The sequence below is a fragment of the Phaethon aethereus genome (assembly GCF_964289735.1).
Source record: "Phaethon aethereus genome assembly, chromosome: 3".
Taxonomy (NCBI): domain Eukaryota; kingdom Metazoa; phylum Chordata; class Aves; order Phaethontiformes; family Phaethontidae; genus Phaethon; species Phaethon aethereus.
Genome location: NC_138576.1, coordinates 21,227,551 through 21,247,955, shown reverse-complemented (window position 1 = coordinate 21,247,955; position 20,405 = coordinate 21,227,551). Strand labels below are relative to the sequence as shown.

The window sequence follows — 20,405 nt, the reverse complement described above, 5'->3', positions numbered from 1 at the left end:
ACTTAAAAAATTGAGGGATGGCAGAAAAAAAAGAAAACTGTGTAAAAAAGAAATACGTGGTACAAGCTTAAGCAAGTAAACTCATTTATATCTGCATCCATTGCAAGCTGGATGGAAAACTTACTCCAAAGGCTGCTCTGAGCAGTAGTCCTCTAAATAACAAAGCTCATGCTGTGAAGTGCCAAATTATCAAGAACGTTTTGGTAACACTAAAGAGTTTTGTATGATGTGAGACATATCTGAATCCATGTCTCAGAGTTGGACAGCAGTATTTCACTCTGTGGAAGAAGGCCATCCAGCCCTTGCAAAGTTCTGTTTTTCTCATATAAGAACTAGTCTGGAAGCCTGTATTTAGTTCTCACTCAAAAAAAAAAATCTAATAAAATCAGTGAATTCCTTGACTGAGTTAAGAACTGAATAAAAGCTGTTCAGAGACTTGAGAATGTAACCACATATACTGATTAAAAGATAACCATCATCATCACCCCATCATCAATATACTAAAATGTGTATAGATGCAAAAACTTTACTCTGAAATTCCTACTATTCAAAGCTGTTCTTGAAACATGCTTCACAAGGCCAACATCACAGGAAAAAAATAAAAAGATGAGCTCACCTTTTTCATTTTAGTAGGTACAAGAGCATGCAAACAGTTTAAAGCTATATTCTTCTTTGATTTACAAAGTCTTCTACAGAGCTTTTTATTTACCATTTGTAAAAATGAGAGAACTTTGAGCAACTGAATAAATATTTGTGTTTCAGAAAATTACAGGGTGTTGCAAAGCAGAGAAATTATTCTATTTGTTCTATTGTATTCAGAGATCAACCAAGCTACTGCAAAGTTTCCTAAAGCACTTCCTCATTACTTTACTTCCGGAAGAAGTCACTCTACTATGAAAGAGGAGACTTTTTATGTCTGCCACTCTTCTACTGTTTTCCTATCCTTCAGGATCTACTTTTCTTTGGAAACTGGGGACCATTTTAACCCTGACTGTCTTTATAACATTTCCTTTAGGCTGTTGTAAATCCACTGCAGTTAGGTTGGGGATTTTAGGTCCATAGGCTTCTATGGAATAACTCCATTTTAAAATTGGTGTGCAAGAGAACTGGACCTTAGCTAGATGCTTGCCTGGTGTAAATCAGCACAGAGCAATTGGCTTCAACAGTACTATGCCAATTCCACCAGCCAAGGAGGTGACTTCCAGAACCAGAGCCCTCTGCCTTCAGGTGAATGTCTGTGAGCTCATATGGGTGAATCTCCTTTGCAGAGAATCCACTGACATGGCAGGAAATTCCACCCATGTGACTGACAGAGGATCTTTGCTCAAAATCCTGAGTTGTGTAACTCAGTAAACAGCCAAATTTTTGTTTCTAATAATATAAACTAGTTTAATATAAATTATGTTTCAGACAAAACAACAACAAAGGAAAGGGGTAGCAAGTTTTTCAAATACAATTATTCCTGTACAAGACAACAGGGACAGTTGGTGTGACATCAGCACGCAGAAGTAAAAGCAGTGCACATTTTCTGCAAACCTTTTTCTCTGTTGATTGAATACATCTATTTAAAAATAACCTAGGATTCTTAAAATCAAAGAATACAGCTTTAAAAGTTGTTCTTTTAGTGTAAAAGTTAGTAGAGAATGGAAATGATGGAATAAAGGAAAAAAATATAACACAGAACAGTTGGCTAAATTGAGACAAACCAGACTGAAAAATGAAATTAATTTTTTAAATAAAAGGTTTAAAAAGCATGCTAGAAAAATCTTTGTAGTTTTATCCCCGGTTTCCATGAAACAATGTGAACTTACTTTCTGGAGGGACCCTATCTTTGTGTGGGCATCCTGACAAACTGCGGTGATGGGGGTAAAGCCCCGTTACATGGCCAGTTCCATCACACCCAGGGGTAGGACATTTGCTCTCTTTCTTTTCTGTTCTTGAGGGATCTATAATTTACAACAAATGTGTCAAGTGAATGATGCTTTTCACATTTCTGTAAGAAGGTTCATTTAATCATGTCATTTACTCTTTGGTAAATGTTCTTATGAAAACTAGAAGAAAAAAAACCCTTCTACTTCTTAACACAGTTCTGTCACTTTTATCCTGTTATCTTCTTTTCAGACTACAGGCGCCTATGATCACAGCAATATCCATTCACAGTGATTGGAAAGTGACCTTTTTATAGTGAAGCCATACCACTGTCAATCAATGTTCTGCGGGCAAGCACCAGCTCAAGGGCGTAAAGTCATTTGGAAACTGTTTAGCCGGAGTTTCCCTTCTTTACATTCTTATTTGCCTGATGTATTAAGGTCTGCAAACGTGCTGTCATAGAAGTTCAACGTCCTGAGAGTAGCAAACCCAGCTCTTTAGCATAAGGATTCAACAATTCAGCACAAATAAATCCCTCTTCCAAGGCTCACTGAGGAGACGACTCTTGTTTTCTTTAAATTCTTTATGAAGTGGTAGAAATTATGTAAATATTCCTTTATCTTCAATAAATTATGGTGGGGTAAACTTTGTAATCAGAATTACTCAAAGTATCACAGGCTGTGTAAATTTGGGCCATCACAAACGTGCATATATAATGACTGAATATTCACATGCTTAAAAGGTTAACTATCTTTTACAACGCTGTTGGATCTTCTGTCTACAAATCAATGACAGGACTAAATAGACTTTTTTTTAACAAAATTAAGTTTTCTGCCAATAATGTAGTGTAACTGCTGGTGAGATTAATCCTGAACCAAAACTTTCTCACATATTTCATCAGCTTGTTTCCTTTAACAGAACATCTGTAAAATAACATCCGTAGCCTTCCAGCCCAGAACATGACACAAATTACATCTCTCATCATGACCACAGTTGCCAGATTTTGTAGATTATTGCTAATTTTCATATTAGCATTAAGGGAATAAAATTCAGGATACTCTAACTGCTACCATTTTGGCTCAAGATCAGCCAACATCCCCCTTCCATTTTTTAAGTACATCCTCCTTTCAATACCCTATCTCAGCTATCCTCATTTAAGTATTTTATGCTGCTCTTGTCGTTACTCTGCTTGAGTATTTATACCTTCATCTCTGGAAAATAAGATTTTGCTACTTGTTTTCCATTAAGTCTTTCTTACATTAAATTCCATCCCAGTTTCAAGAAATGCAACCCTCAGTACAATCAGTGGAAAATTCAGTACTTGCAGAACTTCACATACAACCCATTTTTTTCAGCATGAATCAATACAATCCAGAGTTCACATTCAGTTGTGGACTTATTTTTCCTTGATTTCCCTCTGATAGCTTTTATTTTTTTATATATATATATATATACATATATATATACACACACATTTTCACGTTTGAAGTTCTTCCAGAACACCTTCATTTTAGAGAAATTCTTTAGCTCATTGTAATGACTCTTTATGTCTTAAATTCATTCTTACATTTTCATATGATATTTGAACCTTGTCTTTTGCAAATCGAGTCCCTAATTATGAAAGTTTTATTTTATTTAACCTGCATGTTGACTGTAGAATACAGTTCTTAGGTTCCTGCTCTTTAACGATAAGTACAGATACAAATCTATCTTGAAAGTGCTATATAGTTATCACAACACTCCTGGAAATACCGTAACCTTATAAATCAGTAAATTGAAACAAAGAGATCAAGAAGTTAAATCCAAGGCCACAGAAGGAGCAAAGGTCAGAGGAGGGATTTGAATTCCTGCCAGATAGGCCTGTGCTGAGACCACTAGAACAGCAAGCCCACAGCTACATACATACACAACTCTAAGCAACTCTTCATGTCAAGTACTTTGGGATGTGTAAAAGTATTAGATAAGTGAATAAGTAATGTAAATGAAATATAAATTATGTAAATATAACAATATTCAAGGACTGCAAAAAATGTAGATGATTAGTAGACCATAATGGCTTTTTAGTGATTTTAAACTAGAGGAACTTTAGCTACTTCACGTTATCAGAACTCCAACAAAGTCAATGAAGGTATTCTAATTTAGAGTAGCTGAGGATCCAGACACTTACATCCTACAGTGTCAAGAAAATCCTCCTCTGTATTCAAGTCTATGCTATAAAGTTATAGCATGTAAGAGATCCTTAAGAGCCTTTATGGTCTAATGAGCCAGAAAAGATGCTGTATACTATTCTTCATGCTTTCAATACTTGCATATAATTGTACTTGCACAATTTCCCATTGCTTTTAATGGAAGGCATTTGACTAAACTTTCCACAACCTTATACAAAACACTGGACACTCTTTTGTAAATCCTCTTCTGCTAATTGGGAGAAATATTGCATAGTTTTATTTAATTCTGTAACCTTTCCTCACTCCTTGCCACAATGGGAGTATTACCTGAGTGAAGGTTGTCAGAGGACTCAAAAGGTTTTAAAATTCATAAATTTCAGAAGAAAGCCTGTTTAGAAGGCTTTAAATGGCAGTGAAAAAATTAGTGGTTAGTGGTCCCATAACAGTTGTTTCAGTGATCTCTGACCGTAGAACTCCTGAAGCCAGGTGTTCTCACTGCAAACTTGTGTACCCAGAAACTTTCCACTTAACCTTATCATACATCTCTGTGGGTATCTCTTCCAGGGGTATTTGGAAGAGAATGTGTGAGTGGTGAACAAATGATTTAAGCAATTGTCTTAAAGCTTCCTTTCTCAACAGCTACCAGAATGTTTCCTATGTTTTTTGAAGGAAGGAATAAGTTTCTCTTTCTTCCTTGATTAAAAAATCATAGAACAACCCACTCCACAAAGTTTCTTGGTCCAAACTACCACAATATGTAGTCCCTGGCTGGGGTTTGGATCTATTATCAATTCAGCCTGCAGCTCCCAAGAGACAGGATGGTTCAAAGAAGCTCTAGAATTTACTGAAATAGGAAGTCCATACTTTTGTTACTGTCAGAAATTACATAGTCTATTTGGAGACAGTAGATCTATATGCATAAATACTTTCCCAGGCATACATAGACTGGAAGGGCTGTACAACACCAGAGTTAAAAAGCTCTTAAAAATTAATATCGGTTTGCCATGTTTTCTGTGGTTTTGTTAGAGACATATATTCAAAGGGCAATATACCTACAACAGGTCATATGTGAACAACATTTAGCACAACATCCACATGGCTGTATAGTAATACACTAACTAAAGAAAGTTGTCTTTCTCAAATACCCGAAGTTACTACAGCACTCACTGGACCACGTATTTGTGTTTAAAACAAAGCAAGCTTCGCTAAAATACATTGCAGAATAGTGTTTGACATCAGTAATTTCCATGCTTTTCTGAAAGACTGCTCATTACTTTTCTTTAAGGCTTATAAAAAAAGATAAAAATCTTTCTTGGACCCAGATGTTGTCTGCCTACCTGAATGTCACAGGCAGATCCTAGGGTATTGCTCTTTCAAAACAGGGATTTATAAAACGGAGAAAACTGCCCATCATCTCAGTTGTAGAAAGGAAACCAAATATTTTTACAACAAATATAAAATGAACCCAGTCCCTGCTTAGCATCTCCCAAGAAATACCACGTCCTCAACTTCCACTAAAGTCAATGGGAATCAGGGGTGTTCAATGAGTCTCAGGAGGTATTGAACACTTTATACAACACGGCCCTACATGTACAGATGTAGACACGTTGAAGAGGGGTGTGGTAATACAAACACACCATCACCATGATAATCCCATAAATTAAAAGGTATTCTAAAGGTAACCTTTAGTCTGTTCTTTTCTTTTTTTTTTTCTTTGATATTGAATTATGGTCAAGGCAGCACCTTAACTGTTTCCACAATGGAATGAAACCAGTGAAGTGGAATGCACATAAGAAAGAAATTGCTATTGATCTCAGCCCAGGCCACACCATGCCTTGCATAGCAAATGGTTTCCATTACCTTACTATCTTAAGATAATTAATGTGCAGTCACTGCCCCTATCTTATGTTATCGGTCATTCTGATACTGTTCAATTTCTATCAGGCAATTCTACATTTTAGATGGGAGAGGCTTCATCAATAACTGTCATTTGATGATAATTTTATAAATCACGATGCCACCTACCCAATCCAATCTGTAAAATATGCACTTCATAGCTGATTGACTACCTGCTACACAAAACCCCACTCTCCAATACAGTTTGCAATGTAATTCTCATCATTGTTTTTTAATTATTACTATAAAATATATTAAAAACTTGAGAAAAATCTTTGCCTCTTTCAACATGATCTCTTATTTGTTTTGTTTCCCTGAAAAGTATTTTTTTTAATTTCGCCAAATGATATTCACTGAAATACTGTACATATTTCTAACACTGCAGAATGATTTTTAAAAATGTTATAAACACAGCATGATGCTATTTTACAATCATGCCATACTACTACAATTTAAATAAAGTTGTGGAATTAATAACTTCAGAACTCTATGCAAAACTTAATACATTAGCTCACACTTTCTCATGACATAACAAAGAAATATTACCTTTACCATAATATGGCTTTTTGACATGGCCGTCACTGGGTTTAGGCTTCCTGTCATCTCCAGAAAGGTGCCTTGGAGACTGTTCCTCAAATGATCTCATATTATCCCTCCTTCCAGCTTCCACTGCCATTTTTTCTCTCATGGCTTTTGCTCTCTCAGTTTCCAAAGCAATTGCTTTCTCAAGCAGGGTTAAGTTACCTTTTGTCATATCAAACACTTCTTCAGACCTATCTGAAGTAATAGAGGTGGTATCATCGTCTCTTTCATGACAACCATCCTCCTTTGCACAGCTAGAAAAAGTCCTAGATCTGGGGCTCAACTGTTCTTCAAGCCTCATTAGGTTCATCATATCAGAGTAATTCCGGTCTGGTGTTCTTCCTTGGAAGTCATCTTCTTGCCTGACATGCTGACGAGTGTTCATGTTTTGCTGTTGATTTCTCTCCTGTGGGTTTGTCTCACTGAGTTTCCTAGCCAGATCAAAACACTGGTTCCTTAAGCACTCCAAACTGCTGAGACACACCTCTTCATCACTCTCCTCCACCATTTTTTCCGTAAGTCCATTGTTCACAGGCTTCCCTAGCATTACAAAGTTCATATTCCTATTATCTTGCTGTGAAGTATTGTCTGCATAATTTCTGTCATTAATGTTTTCTGAAAGCACTACACCATGTCCTTGTGCTAATAATTTAAGGGAGTCCACTGTTTCCCTAACAACATCACTGTCTAAATCTAAACTCAGCTCGCTTTTCCGACCAATATTTTCATTTTTGTCACTATCATCTTCCAGACTATTAGATGTATTGCTGTTCATTTCTGATTCTGTCCTGGCTCTGTATGCTGCATCCTCTGCAATTTTGCCAAGATTTAACAATGACTTGGCCACCAGTTCATCATAATTATCATACTCATCATTATTGTTATCGTCTTTTTCTGTGTCTTGCATTATTCGAGTATTGTGACAATTCATTTGATGGTCTTCTGCATAAAAAACAGAAACAAAGAAAGAAACAAAGAAAGAAAGAAAAAGGAAAAGAAAAGAAAAAAGTGGCTACAATTGGAACTGTTGTTGCAATCGCATGGACAGAAAACAAACTGCATGTCAAATATTGTTAATCATACAGCAATTTTATAACACTAAGGCCCATGTGAAGTGAATTTCTCTATAGTTCATAAGGCTATTTTTGTTTATTTGCTATTCAGGTTAATTTCTTTCACAGAACCGATTAGAAAAAGGCAATCAAAATGCTAATTACTACTACTGCTAAATATTATGGCATAAATACTTATGTTTCGCCTTTCATTTCTGTATTTGCAGTTTTATGGGGTTTATTACAATCATATTACTAATACGACATAATTGCCTAGGTTTCCAACTTTTCTCGCTCCTGTATTTCCTGTAAATATGGTAGATAGCAAAGGAGTGAGTATTACTGTGTTTATTCTCTTACTGATGAATGCCATTCACCAAAAGAGAAAGAATACACACCAAGCAGGAAATTGTCACTTTTTTAACACCATACACACTGTTTACACTAGATACCCAATAACTACACGCAAAGGTCAAAATGGCATTTTACTTAGTGGATCCAACAGTAGAAATCAAAATCTCTCAGTTTAACCATGCAAAGTGTGGAGAAGTAAGAATTTTGAAAGAGTTGTTACAGGAAAGGAAGACAGAAGCAATTATATGCACAATATAATTTTAAGTAAATAGGCTTGCCCAAATTATATGGTCATGCATGTACGATAGAGCTGTTATCTACTGTCTGTGTATTGTAACATAATGGCGCAGAGTTACCACATTTTACTTAGCTTCATTTTAGTAACTGTTGAATAATAGAGGGACAACTTAATTGTGAGGCCCTGAGGGTGAGATTCATCTCACCTAACTTGAGACATGAGCAAGGCAAGCATCTATATCGAGTGAGTTATTCGATGTTCCCGTCCTTAGTCAGTAAGAGAAGCAGACACTTTAAGGATACAGTCCACCTGATCTGGTTAAGATGTCTTCTTGAGAATAAAATTAGTAACTACTAGAAGTGCCTGTTTCTCTTCATTGACAACAAAGGGAACCAGATTAGATGCCTACCTTAAAGATATCCGTATTTGGTCAGATTAATATAATCCAGACAGGATTTTCTGGTATCTCATGTTCACTCAGAAGTTACGTCATTATTAGACCCATTCTTAAAACACAGGTACATTCATCATTATTTACTAATGAACGTCTCATAAATTATATTTTGATAATTGGCTACTCAAGCAATATTTAAATGTATTGCATCACAACTGGAAAAGAAAGTTCCTCAATCTGTCACTATATTGACATGTTAGTCCAGTTTTTCAGCTGGTGCAAACCAGAAACCAGTAGAGCTAGGACAATTAACACCTGCTCAAGACCTAGTCCATCAACTTATGATAGCATCTTTTCAGCTCAGATGTATTTTCAACACTGGTATACCTTAACACATAACATTTTCTAAAGCGTGAGTTTTATGTTTTGGGTTAAACAAACAAAGTGGGAAATTTCAGGTAGTAGGTGGCTTGTATACTAACATCTTGATGATAGGAAATAATTTTTGATAAAAATAATCTTTATGTCAGTGGACAAGATAAAAAATCAGACTTTTAAATACAAAGCTCAACAGCACAATAATTAATATTTCAGCCACAAGATAGTATTCCTTCTACACAGTGGTTAGGGATCCTGGGATGATAGTAGGCTGTAGTTAAGCAGCAGAACTGATAGATGACTAGGCTATATCTAGGGACAAAAATGCTCTAAAGGTAACCTATTACATAATATGTATTATCTACTTGAATACAGTGGGAAGATAATTAATAGGGAAGGACGTATGATGTTTTTACATGACAAGATATTCCATGTCAATAGTGGGTTATCTATTTATCATCAAAGGTGGTTTTATTTTAGTTGCTGTCGTTCTCAAGATAATCATAATTCACATTTACATTTCAGTCCCTCAAAATTTAAGTATATCAGAGTATCAGATTTTTAGGGTAAAACTAAAGGATGCCGCTTACACTTCCTATTTGAAATACTTCCATCTTGAATGCCTGCATAGAAGTAGGCTGTTAAGGATTACTGGCTAATTACTTTGTGCTATTTAAAAAGCAAATGTTTTAATACACTAGTATTAATTTTCTAAAGTGAAATGTACAAGCAAATCCCACGTTAATTTAAATATTAAGGATGAAACCTGGTGCCAAGTAGACTGTTCAGTAGAAACTGCTGCTTTTGTGGGCTGCTTCTTCATCAACTTTCATGAACTACATCTGACGGGTAGTCAGATGTAGCAGAAGGAACACCAAAGTAATTAAAGAAGCAGTGAGCTATAGCTCCAAAATTGCCAGTGTCTTCAAGTTTAGGATGAGATACCTATAAACACTGGTGAAATCAGTCCAAATCTAGCTCTAGTAGGATACTGAAATAAAGAGTAGGAAAAAACCACAGTGACTATTCTAGGCCAACTTTTGAAATGTGAAAAGTTTCAGGGTTTGTTTTTTAAGAAAGGGGGTTTGTGTTTGTTTTTACATGAATGAGAGTCATGTAAATGATCACCAAAGGGAGGAATATATTATATTTTGCCTCCACAACAGTGAAAAGTCAAAATATGAATCACGTACTGTATAAGTGAAGACATGTAAATTCCTTTTGAGTAGGTGAAGCTGGGTGAAAGCTGTAACTATAATATTTTTTATTCTGTTTGTTTGGTTATATCCTTTTCAGTTCTCCTGCCCGTTCAATCCTAAAAAGAAGAAGAAAAAAAGGTGGTGGAGGAGAAGAAAGTGTAAAGCATGAATCTTGGATGAGAGAGGCAGGAAAACAAAATATTTTAATCAAGTTTCATTCCTCCTCTTTGAATTTTTGGCCTTTTCTTGCATGTACTTTCTTTAACAACTGTTTTGCTCACGATTCTTACCTCCATGCAGTGGTTAATTTAAAAGAAAAGAGTATTTTTGTATACTATGTCATTCCCTCAATCACAGTCTGCCAGATGCTGAGCCTGCTCTAGTAACGCACCTGTCACCTGTTTATTAAATTGAAATTTTAAGTGCTGAATTAGTTTGTGTCTTAGTCAAGGGTCTTCTGGAAAGTATGTTAGCCTAGCAGTTCTACATGAACCTATGAGCCTTTTCTTTGGTTCAACTCTGTAAAATCTAATCTTGCTTTCATTTCACATTTCTACAATTCCTTAGTTTTAACTTTAACTTGGTAACTACCTTTACACTGTGCTGTTTAATAGCTGTTTGTTAAATGACTGCAAAGCATATAGGACTAAAACACTTACTTTACCCCTTACGTAAGTTTTGTAACCATTGTCCCAAATTGCAGTTTTTTATTTAGCGAAGAGGCTGAGTTTGTCTCAAAAAGACATAAATTAGTCAGTTTAGGTGAAGAGCAGACAAAGTTATCATATATCCTTTTTCTGTTAGTTTTAGGGTTGCATGGACAAGAAATATGCAACACAGTTTTAAAAGAATATCAGATTATTTTAGCCCTCATCTGCACAATACTATGATAATTTAGATATTCTTGATTGCAAAATTTGTTCCTTTTAACTGCCAGCAGATATAACAAATGACAGGAGAGAAATTATAATGAAGAGTATGTGGAACAGCTATAAAGAGCTGGAAGCCTTTAGCCATCTCAACAGAAGTGCACTCTTGTATTGCACTAAAAAAAGTGAATAATTTGATTTCTTATTGCACCTTTCATCCAAGGATCTCAAAACACTTTACAAACATTATTTTTAAAAGCCTCACAACACCCCTGTGAGGTAGGTATTTTAACCCCATTTTACAGATGGGAAATGAAGACACAGAGAAGTTGAGTAACTCTTTCCATGTCATACCAGGAGTCACTGGAGAATAAGGACTACAGCCTCTATGTCCTTGATTGTTTCTTCCCTTTGTTCCTATCACATCCATATTTAAACAATTTTTTGGCAGAAGAAATGGCTTGCTGTTTTTAGTGTAGGGAGTCATGCAAAACAGCACCTTCTTTTTGAAAAGGAAAATATACAGCATTTAGTTTGAGAGATTCTGCAGAGAGAGGCAATGATACTTCAGTAATAGCAGCTACATTCCTACCAAAGGCCAAAGACTTCAGAAACAAGACTTTCCAAATCTGTGGTCCGTGTATCAAATTACTCACTTTCTCCCAAGCACGGGAAAACATGATGGCTAACAAGCTGAACCTATACGTGGTCATACAGGCTTCCTGCCCAGATGGATGGTTTCATTATCCAGGCAGCACTGCCTGTTTTAAAACAGTTCACTGCTCTTGCTACTGCCACTTGTCAGCACCTAAAATGCTCAGCATATGATACTACTGCATAGGCATTTTTCTCCCTTTAAGCTGGAAAGTGAGGTGCATGCATACATCTCCACATTACAGTCTATGACAGCCGGCCTATGAGAAGTATTTAGCAAGACAATGTTGGCAGAAACGAATCCCAAAACTTAGAAAGCTACAGCATCATATGAGGTGGGGGGTTGTCTGTACCTTGCCTTCTCCTCTGGGAAAATCTTATGACTAAGGAAACTGAAGAGGTGGAAAACTTAGTGAGCTTCTCCACTCCACACTGAAGAAACAGAGCACACATGTAACTCTCTGAGGGCCTAAGTAAGGTCTCTAAAAGTCTGAACAATCCTATTGACGTGGGATTTGGATCAGAGCCCAAGCCATTGAATATGCCTATTTCAGGGATGAACTGAACACTGAAGTTGACCATGTGCAATTTTTTCTTCATTTCTGCAAAAGTTCTTGAAGTTCTTTTACACTCTAAGTACTTTAGGTAAAGACCCAAGCAATTTGTTTTTACAGTAGTTGACTCCTTTATGGACTTTGTATTACAAAATGAAAGTCAAAAGAAAAAGGTAACTGTTCACTTGGTTACTTGATGCACCCTATTCTATTATATCTATTTTTTTTTCACTCCTCCTCAGCCTTCTGCGCCTTCTTATAACAGTTATAATACTGGCATCTACTGTTTAGACTTTCCTACAATAATTATAGTATTAACGAAGGTCAAAGAAAGCATACCCCCCTTGATGAGCAAGACTGGCAAACTGGTAACAACAGATGAAGAGAAGGCTGAGGTACTCAATGACTTCTTTGCCTCAGTCTTCACTGTCAGTGTCTCTTCCCACACCACTCGAGGGGATGACCTCCAAGACAGGGACTGGAGGAGCAAAGTCCCTTCCACTGTATGCGAAGATCTGGTTCGAGACCACCTGAGGAACCTGAACATGCACAAGTGTATCTTCATCAATGACACAGACAATGGGATTGAGTGCACACTCGGCAAGTTTGCAGACGACGCCAAGCTGAGTGGTGCAGTTGACATGCCTGAGGGAAGGGATGCCATCCAGAGGGACCTTGACAAGCTCAAGGAATGGGCCCATGTGAACGTAATGAGGTTGAGCAAGGTCAAGTGCAGGGTCCTGCACCTGGGTCAAAGCAACCCCTGGTATCAACACAGGCCAGGGGGTGAAGGAGTTGAGAGCAGCCCTGCCAAGAAGGACTTGGGAGTACTGGTGGATGAAAAGTTGGACAAGAGCCGGCAATGTATGCTCGCAGCCCAGAAGGCCAACTGTATCCTGGGCTGCATCCAGAGCAGCGTGGCCAGCAGGTCAAGCGAGGGGATTCCGTCCCTCTGCTCTTCTCTGCTGAGACCCCACCTGGAGTCCTGTGTCCAGCTCTGGAGCCCTCAGCACAGGAAAGACATGGACCTGTTGGAGAGGGGCCAGAGGAGGGCCACAGAAGTGACCTGAGGGATGGAACACGTCTCCTGTGAGGACAGGCTGAGAGAGTTGGGGTTGTTCAGCCTGGAGAAGAGAAGGCTCCAAGGAGACCTTCTTGCAGCCTTCTAGTACTTCAAGGGGGCTTCTAAGAAAGATGGGGACAGACTTTTTAGCAGGGCCTGTAGCGATAGGACAAGGAGCAATAGTTTTAAACTAGAAAAGGGCAGATCTAAGATCTTAGACTAGACCTAAGGAAGAAATTTTTCACAGTGAGGATGGTGAAACCCTGTCCCAGGTAGCGCAGAGAGGTGGTAGATGACCCATCCCTGGAAGTGTTCAAGGTCTGGTTGGATGGGGCTCTGAGCAACCTGATCTAGTTGGAGATCACAGAATCATAGAATCATTAAGGTTGGAAAAGGCCCCTCACAGTGAACAAACCCTTTTTTCTTAGTCTCTCTTTGTATATCATATGCTCCAGCTCTTTAATCATCTTGGTTATTCACCACAGGACTCCAGTATTTCAATGTTTTCTTGTACTGAAGAGCCCCAAACCGGATCTAGTGCTCATTTGGTATGAAAGCATATATTTAGATTTGAGAAGGAACTTGCTGAGCATATCTGTGATCAAAGTGGGTATACCAGTTTGTCAGGGCAGTACAATTTAGTCAGTCATCCCCATCCGGTTCATGCTTTGAGAATCGGGTTCAGGCAGCCCTTAACTGTTTTAACCTGATTTCTGTCTGGGCAGATGAGATGGCTTTAGCTGATGACTGGTATTCATTTCATCCTACTTTTTCTCCCTAGGAAGTCTATATGAGGGAGGGGATATATTCTGTCTCAGAGCCTTATAATGACTCAGTGGAGTATGGCAGTTTCTTGCTTTCTCTCAGGTTTCCACTGCTCAGCAGGGCAGCAGGCAATGAGGAAGCCAAAGCTATTCTCCAAATACTGAGATACAGCAGGAAGACAGCAGGGGAGCAGAGGACCAGCTGCACCAATGGGAGAACACCCACTCAGACAGCTCTTGATATGGAGCTTCTCATGGGGCTACTCCAAAGGCTGCTTAGGAGACAGTGACCCCTACCTATGCCCCTCTCCATGATCATTGCTTTGCAAAGGATGCAGCCTGAAGAACACATTTTCAGTTCATAAACTAACATTTTCTTTCTCACATACAAGTCTCTGAAAAAGACAGGTTGGAAACTGTTACTACAGGGATACATAATCTCTTTTCACTGGTTTTGTTTCAGTTCAGATCTCTGACTCAGTGCAGATGTCCATATTGAATATGTCTCCATATGAACTAGACATCTAGACTGCATTTATAGGCAGTGGACAAAAGCATGCATCCTGGGATGTGATTTATCTCATCCTAAGCTAGGCACCTAAAGTAGATTGGCTGAATTATTCTCTAAAAGTGACTATTTCTCTTGATCAGTTATCAATTAAATTGATGGGCTGAATTCTATCCCAATTGCTTTTACTCAGACCTTTGAAATTGCTCCTTGCAGAACTTCAACAGTATCTTTAGTATGACACAATAGGAATTGGAGGGAGGAAGGAATGAAGGAGCTACCCAAAAGGCGGTATTTTTAGATTGCAGACAGAGACAAAGTTATACAGGGAAAGGTTGGTGTGGATGAGGTAGTATGGATGCTTTGGATGGGATAGATGCTTGTGATTGCATGAGTTACATGGAAAGAGTTACATCTTGCTGGATGAGTCTCAGCTCCATTGTAAGTTTAATTACTTATTTTCAGTTGTGTTTGATTATCAAAGGGAGCCTGTTTGTGCTTTGACAATAATCTGACCTGACTGGCAGAGGGGACAGAGGCACACATCGCTACCCTTCTAGAGGATGAGAGAACTGCTAAACATAATATCCTCGAAATTTCTTCTGCCTGTCTCTCTTTCTATTCCCTCAATGAGTTCAGTGCCAAGGGATCTGGAAGGATGAAGACTTCTGTGTGCACAAGTGCCAGAATTTACTTAATTTGAAATTTAAAGCTTTTCGTTAGGGGCTTCGTTCCTTTTTTCCTTATCCCCTCATCCAGCTTCTTTATCTACAGTTCCCTCATTCCCCATCTTTTCATGACAGGAAGGTTGAGTAATATTCCATAGAATAAAGAGAAAGTAAATACAAAGGATGCTTTGCCTCTTTGGGTGGACGGAACACCAGACCAAGTAGCAGTTATGATTATTCATACTGCTAAACTCTTAGTGAAGCTCTGGCACGATTTTGACTTGAGTGACAGCATCCGTCCAGCAATGTCCAGGTACAGTGCAGAGTTGCTGCTTAGGGACTGTTCCCAAGAAGGAGTCTAAATGTGGTGATCCTGTTATGGAAATTAAAAGCTTAGCTGTATGCACTCAAGTCACGCAACCATTGAACTCAGCATTAAATTAGTGGACTATGGTCTGTTTTATTCACTCACATAGATTTATTCTTTGACTACTGTGATTGAAGAGATGGGAAACAAGGCAGGAGAATCTGTAAGTTGGGATTGATGGAAAGCATGCTGTTAACCATAGCTTCAGAAAGAATGAGTAAGGCAAATGGTTTCTTTCAACCATGCTCCGCCAGTCAGTCAAGAACACATATACAGTGGACCTCAAAAAACCAGAAATGGTGACTCAATGGTGCAGTTAACTCTTAGCTAGCTACAAAGACTCTTTATTATCTTCTGTTTATTTGCCATCTATATTACGTGTACAGATGGCCTATGAGATTGGAAACGTCTGAGGAGATTAGAGTACCACACACCTGTCAACTGCAGGAAACGTATGCTATGGTAACAGATCTAAAAAAACTTTTTCTGTCACTACTGCATCTGCAAAGATATTTCCCGTGATGCTGTTCCAACCACCTGTCCACCTAAAGAACACAGTGCCACCATTTTCGAAATTGTCAGCTCCTCCTTTCTATGAGGGATTTCCCATTGCTGTTCAGATCTGCATTGGAATATCTGTCCTGATAATGAAAGCTTGTGTCTCACAAAAAAACCACTTCTTCTGGACAGATGTAACCACATACATATTTACATATATTTGTATATATTTCCAACTAAAGATATACCTGCCAGCTATGATGATAGTCTCTTTGTAGCCAGCCTCACAGTGTCTAAATTGACTAGAGCAACACAATCTCAGTGCATGACATCTCTGCTGAAACTCTTACTCCAACTGGCTCACAGAAGCAACAAACTACAAAGTGGATCAATCAAATAACCTCAGTAGCCAGTTTTCCAAGATACACGCACGCACACGCGAAGATACAGATATAATCTTACACTGCACAAAACTAAAACCTAAGTCTGAGCCTGGTGTCAGAATGGTTCATCTCAGAACTTGTTTTGCTGGAGTTCACTGGTAAAAGTAATGTACATGAGATAAAGTCAATACCTCTACTTCTCCCTGAAATTATATTTTTATTATCCTCAGGGGATTCATACTGAAATCACCCTACTGTTTGCTTTCAATTGCACGTTGTATGATTATTTTTAGGCTCTGGTTTCACTAACAAATTTCTGCACACTGAAGTATCTGAGCTACTTAAGTCAATGGAATTCACCTATCCAACATGTACTTTTCCCCTCTGTCCCCTTGTATCTGGTGCTGTATTGTGTTTTATGATGTTAAAATTGATTTATTAAACGGAACTGTGTCAAATACTTTCCTAAACTCAGATAAACTGTGTATATTATTTCCACGCTACCTATCTTCTCAATGATGTGCAATTTGCAGACTTCAAGCAAAACACATATTTGCCAAAGGACAGTTATTCTTTCTTTTATTAATATATTGCTATTACTTTTAGTTATGCATTTCTAAATAGTTAGTAATTTTGGCTCATCACTGTTTGCATCTTCTTCACAGATTTCAATAATGCTGGTTTTCCATATTATAAAAAGTCTCCAAGAGTCAACACTTACTGGTTGGGTTAAAGTGCTCTGCATCTGTCTAGTTCTGATTCTACTAATGACAATAATATAGAATAGAACAGAATAAAGTATTTCAGTTGGAAGGGACCTACAACAATCATCTAGTCCAACTGCCTGACCACTTCAGGGCTGACCAAAAGTTAAAGCATGTTGTTAAGGACATTGTCCACATTGCCTCTTAAACACTGAAGGCATGGGGCATCAACCGCCTCTCTAGGAAGCCTGTTCCAGTGTTTGACCACCCTCTCTGTAAAGAAATGCTTCCTAATATCCAGTCTGAACCTCCCCGGTGCAGCTTTGAACCATTCCCACATGTCATATCATTAGATAGAACGAAGAGATGAGAACCTCCCTCTCCATGTCCCCTCCTCAGGAAGCTGTAGAGAGCAATGAGGTCACCCCTCAGCTTCCTTTTCTCCAAACTAGACAAACCCAGAGTCCTCAGCTGCTCCTCACAGGGCATGCCTTCCAGCCCTTAAAAAAATATAAATATTTTAATAATTATTTTAATAATATAAATAGAAAATTCCATCAATATGGTATAAAGACAGAGTAAGTTACATCACATCATGAATTGTAGGAAAATGCTCACATATTAGGGAGCGGAAAATGTAACAACAGAAAAGAACTGTGCTGCATCACCTGTGGTGTGGGTGTTTTGTCTAGGCCTGATCCTGATCAGCTATATTGTAAAATTACCCTTCTTTCTCAAGCCTTTTTGTTGTTATTTTAAAGATTCTACATAATGCAGACTCTAGACTGCAGCTTTCACATCTTTGTCATTTCCTGCTGTCCCAGGAAGGAATCCTAACAGCATATTTCACGTGCTCTCTGCAGTACTCTCATGCTGATCTCCTAATAATTTCTTTATGTCTTTCTGCATTCTTTTTCTTTCCTGCATAATTCCTTTACTCCCTTTTGCACTTGAAAATTATTCTTTCCATTTCTGTGTAACAAGACCCTCCAGCCATTGAATTAAATTCGTTCTTAAAACTCCTACTTATCTTTAATGGGCATTTCAACATGAATCACTTAAAAAAAATCTTATGAATAGCAGCAGATTTCTACATCACTTTCAGACTGGACTTCTCATGTGGCATGTTGTATACATAGGAACAGTCACATTTCTATTTCTCTTGGTGATACAACTAAACGTGGGCTCATTTGTGGCTTAAACCTGAGAGACATCTAAACTCTAACACTGATCAGCTGTTCAAGGCTCTGCTGCTATGTCTACCGAAACAGCTCCATCCTTAAGAAGCTCTCCACCTATCTGCCATTTAAGCCTTGAAGGATTCTATACATTGGGTGTTTTCACACATAAGTTCCCAGAGATACCCAATCCAATAGGTATGCACTAATACACACCTGAAAGAAAAAGGCTTCCCATAAACTGTTGCATTGACTGCCCTGCTTTAATTTATAGCCAAGGGAAGAGCTAACTGTTTCTTCCTTCATTTTCCCTGCTGACTCCTGCCCACCCATCCCTCAGGTAGAATACCTTGTTTAATAGGTCACTTGCTAAAGAATTGGAAGACTAGGTGTAAAAGCTCTCCTGGTTTGAGTGGATTCAATACCACGTATCCTAAAAAACTTTGCTAGTCACCACAATAAACGCTAGACTGGACGCAAGCTCCACTAGGAAGTAGAAAACAGAAGAGTAGTGTAAGACCTATACATATTTTTTTTCATGATATTTGGGTCATGCTAAAATATACTGCCTTTATTGTACATATCATACAAGGGCACTTGCCTAAAAGAGAGAAATGTAGTGTCTGATGCCTGCTCCCAGGACTGATTTTGTAACCTAATACTAAGCAGTCAATTCATAAGATGGTTAGAGTGTCCTTGGAGAAAAGACAGGAACGTAGCATGTCCTGCTTTCACAGAAGAATGATCCCCTTTGGTCTACTGCAGTTCTTGAACCTTTTTTCTAGGGTGTGATAGAGTTTCAGCAGAATGCATAACAGCATTGCTTATGCAAAGCGGTCTCTGGTCTAAACGCCAAGCTTCTGTGTTGGGGAAGAAGGAAATGTAGCACTGAACTCTTGCATCACCTCTCACACTCAACTCAGGTACCTGGGTTACAGAGGCAAAATTTCCATTTCATTCTGTTCTGAAACATTTATCTCGCTCTATCAAATGCAGGAGGATCCTTGGCTCCCAGGAAAGGATTCCAGTTTCTATTCACTTAAAAGTTGCCCTTTCTAGCTCTATTTTCAGAGGAGGACACCCACAGACTGCTCCTATTAGATAATAAACAAACTCTAATATAAACAGTATACATTTTGTATACTCCAACTCCAGCCCATTCCTAACAATCTGGTAATAATTATCTGTCATTCTGTATTTCTACTGTTACTTTTTAAAATATATTTCATGCTTAATGATCTGAGGGCAAAGATTTACTGAACATATTGCAATAGAAACAATTTTTAACTTTCCATTGGATGCCAGCCTTTACATTTGAATGATTTTTTAATTATTGCAGATGATAAATAGACAGCTAAGGATTATTCTGTAAAGACTTCAGTCCAGTGTTTTACAGGGTGTCCAAGAAACTGTTTAGCAGATGCATCTTGTTTATATAGAACTTCTGTGATAAGTTCAGGCAGTTGGTAAAACAATAGATTTTATACAATAGAAACCAGAAGAAAAGCAGTTGCATAGCATGCTTTAACAATGCATATGATAAGTAAGGAAACTCACAACATATGTTTTGGAAAATAGGAAGACATAACTCTAGCCTGATGTGGGCCTCTGCAGCTTTGCAAACACCCCTGTGTTAGATGACTGGAAGTATTCATGCCACACAGACCTTTCCCTTGTTACTGTTAGTAACCCTTGTTTACAGAATACAGGGAAAAAATGCCTGTTTGGTTTGTTTTTGTAATTGTGAATTCAGCTCCTCTGATGAGTTCCTTCAGAGTCACAGCAAGACTGTTACTTACTCTTCCTACTAATAGTATAGCCTGCAAAATTAAGTCTTTGGGATGACAGAACTATCAGATCGACGAGTTCACCTAATAAAACCCCAGTAAGTCTTGAGCTGTCAATCCTGTTAACTGGCAAAACTTTCTCCTTACAGAGCCTCCACAAATTTTTGCTAAAACAATAATATTTACCGCACAGAGCATATAGTATCTGCCATGGACTCCTTGGAAAAAAAAAAATTAAAAACCAGCTGTGGTGTCATGGATACTTGACATGTTAGTGA

General features: G+C 38.1%; 1 protein-coding gene across 3 annotated transcripts in view; it reads right to left on the bottom strand.

Moving 5' to 3' along the window:
- Positions 1-20,405, bottom strand: part of MYT1L (myelin transcription factor 1 like) — a gene marked incomplete at both ends in the record, with an annotated part of 126,304 nt that overhangs the window by 69,233 nt on the left and 36,666 nt on the right. For 2 of the 3 annotated variants that reach the window (XM_081998082.1, XM_081998083.1), the window contains 2 exons: positions 1,812-1,946; positions 6,486-7,457. In XM_081998082.1, the coding sequence (XP_081854208.1) occupies positions 1,812-1,946; positions 6,486-7,457 (1,107 nt within the window). Of the gene's footprint in view, positions 1-1,811; positions 1,947-6,479; positions 7,458-20,405 lie in introns of all 3 variants that reach the window. The other variant, XM_081998081.1, reaches the window with a different exon arrangement.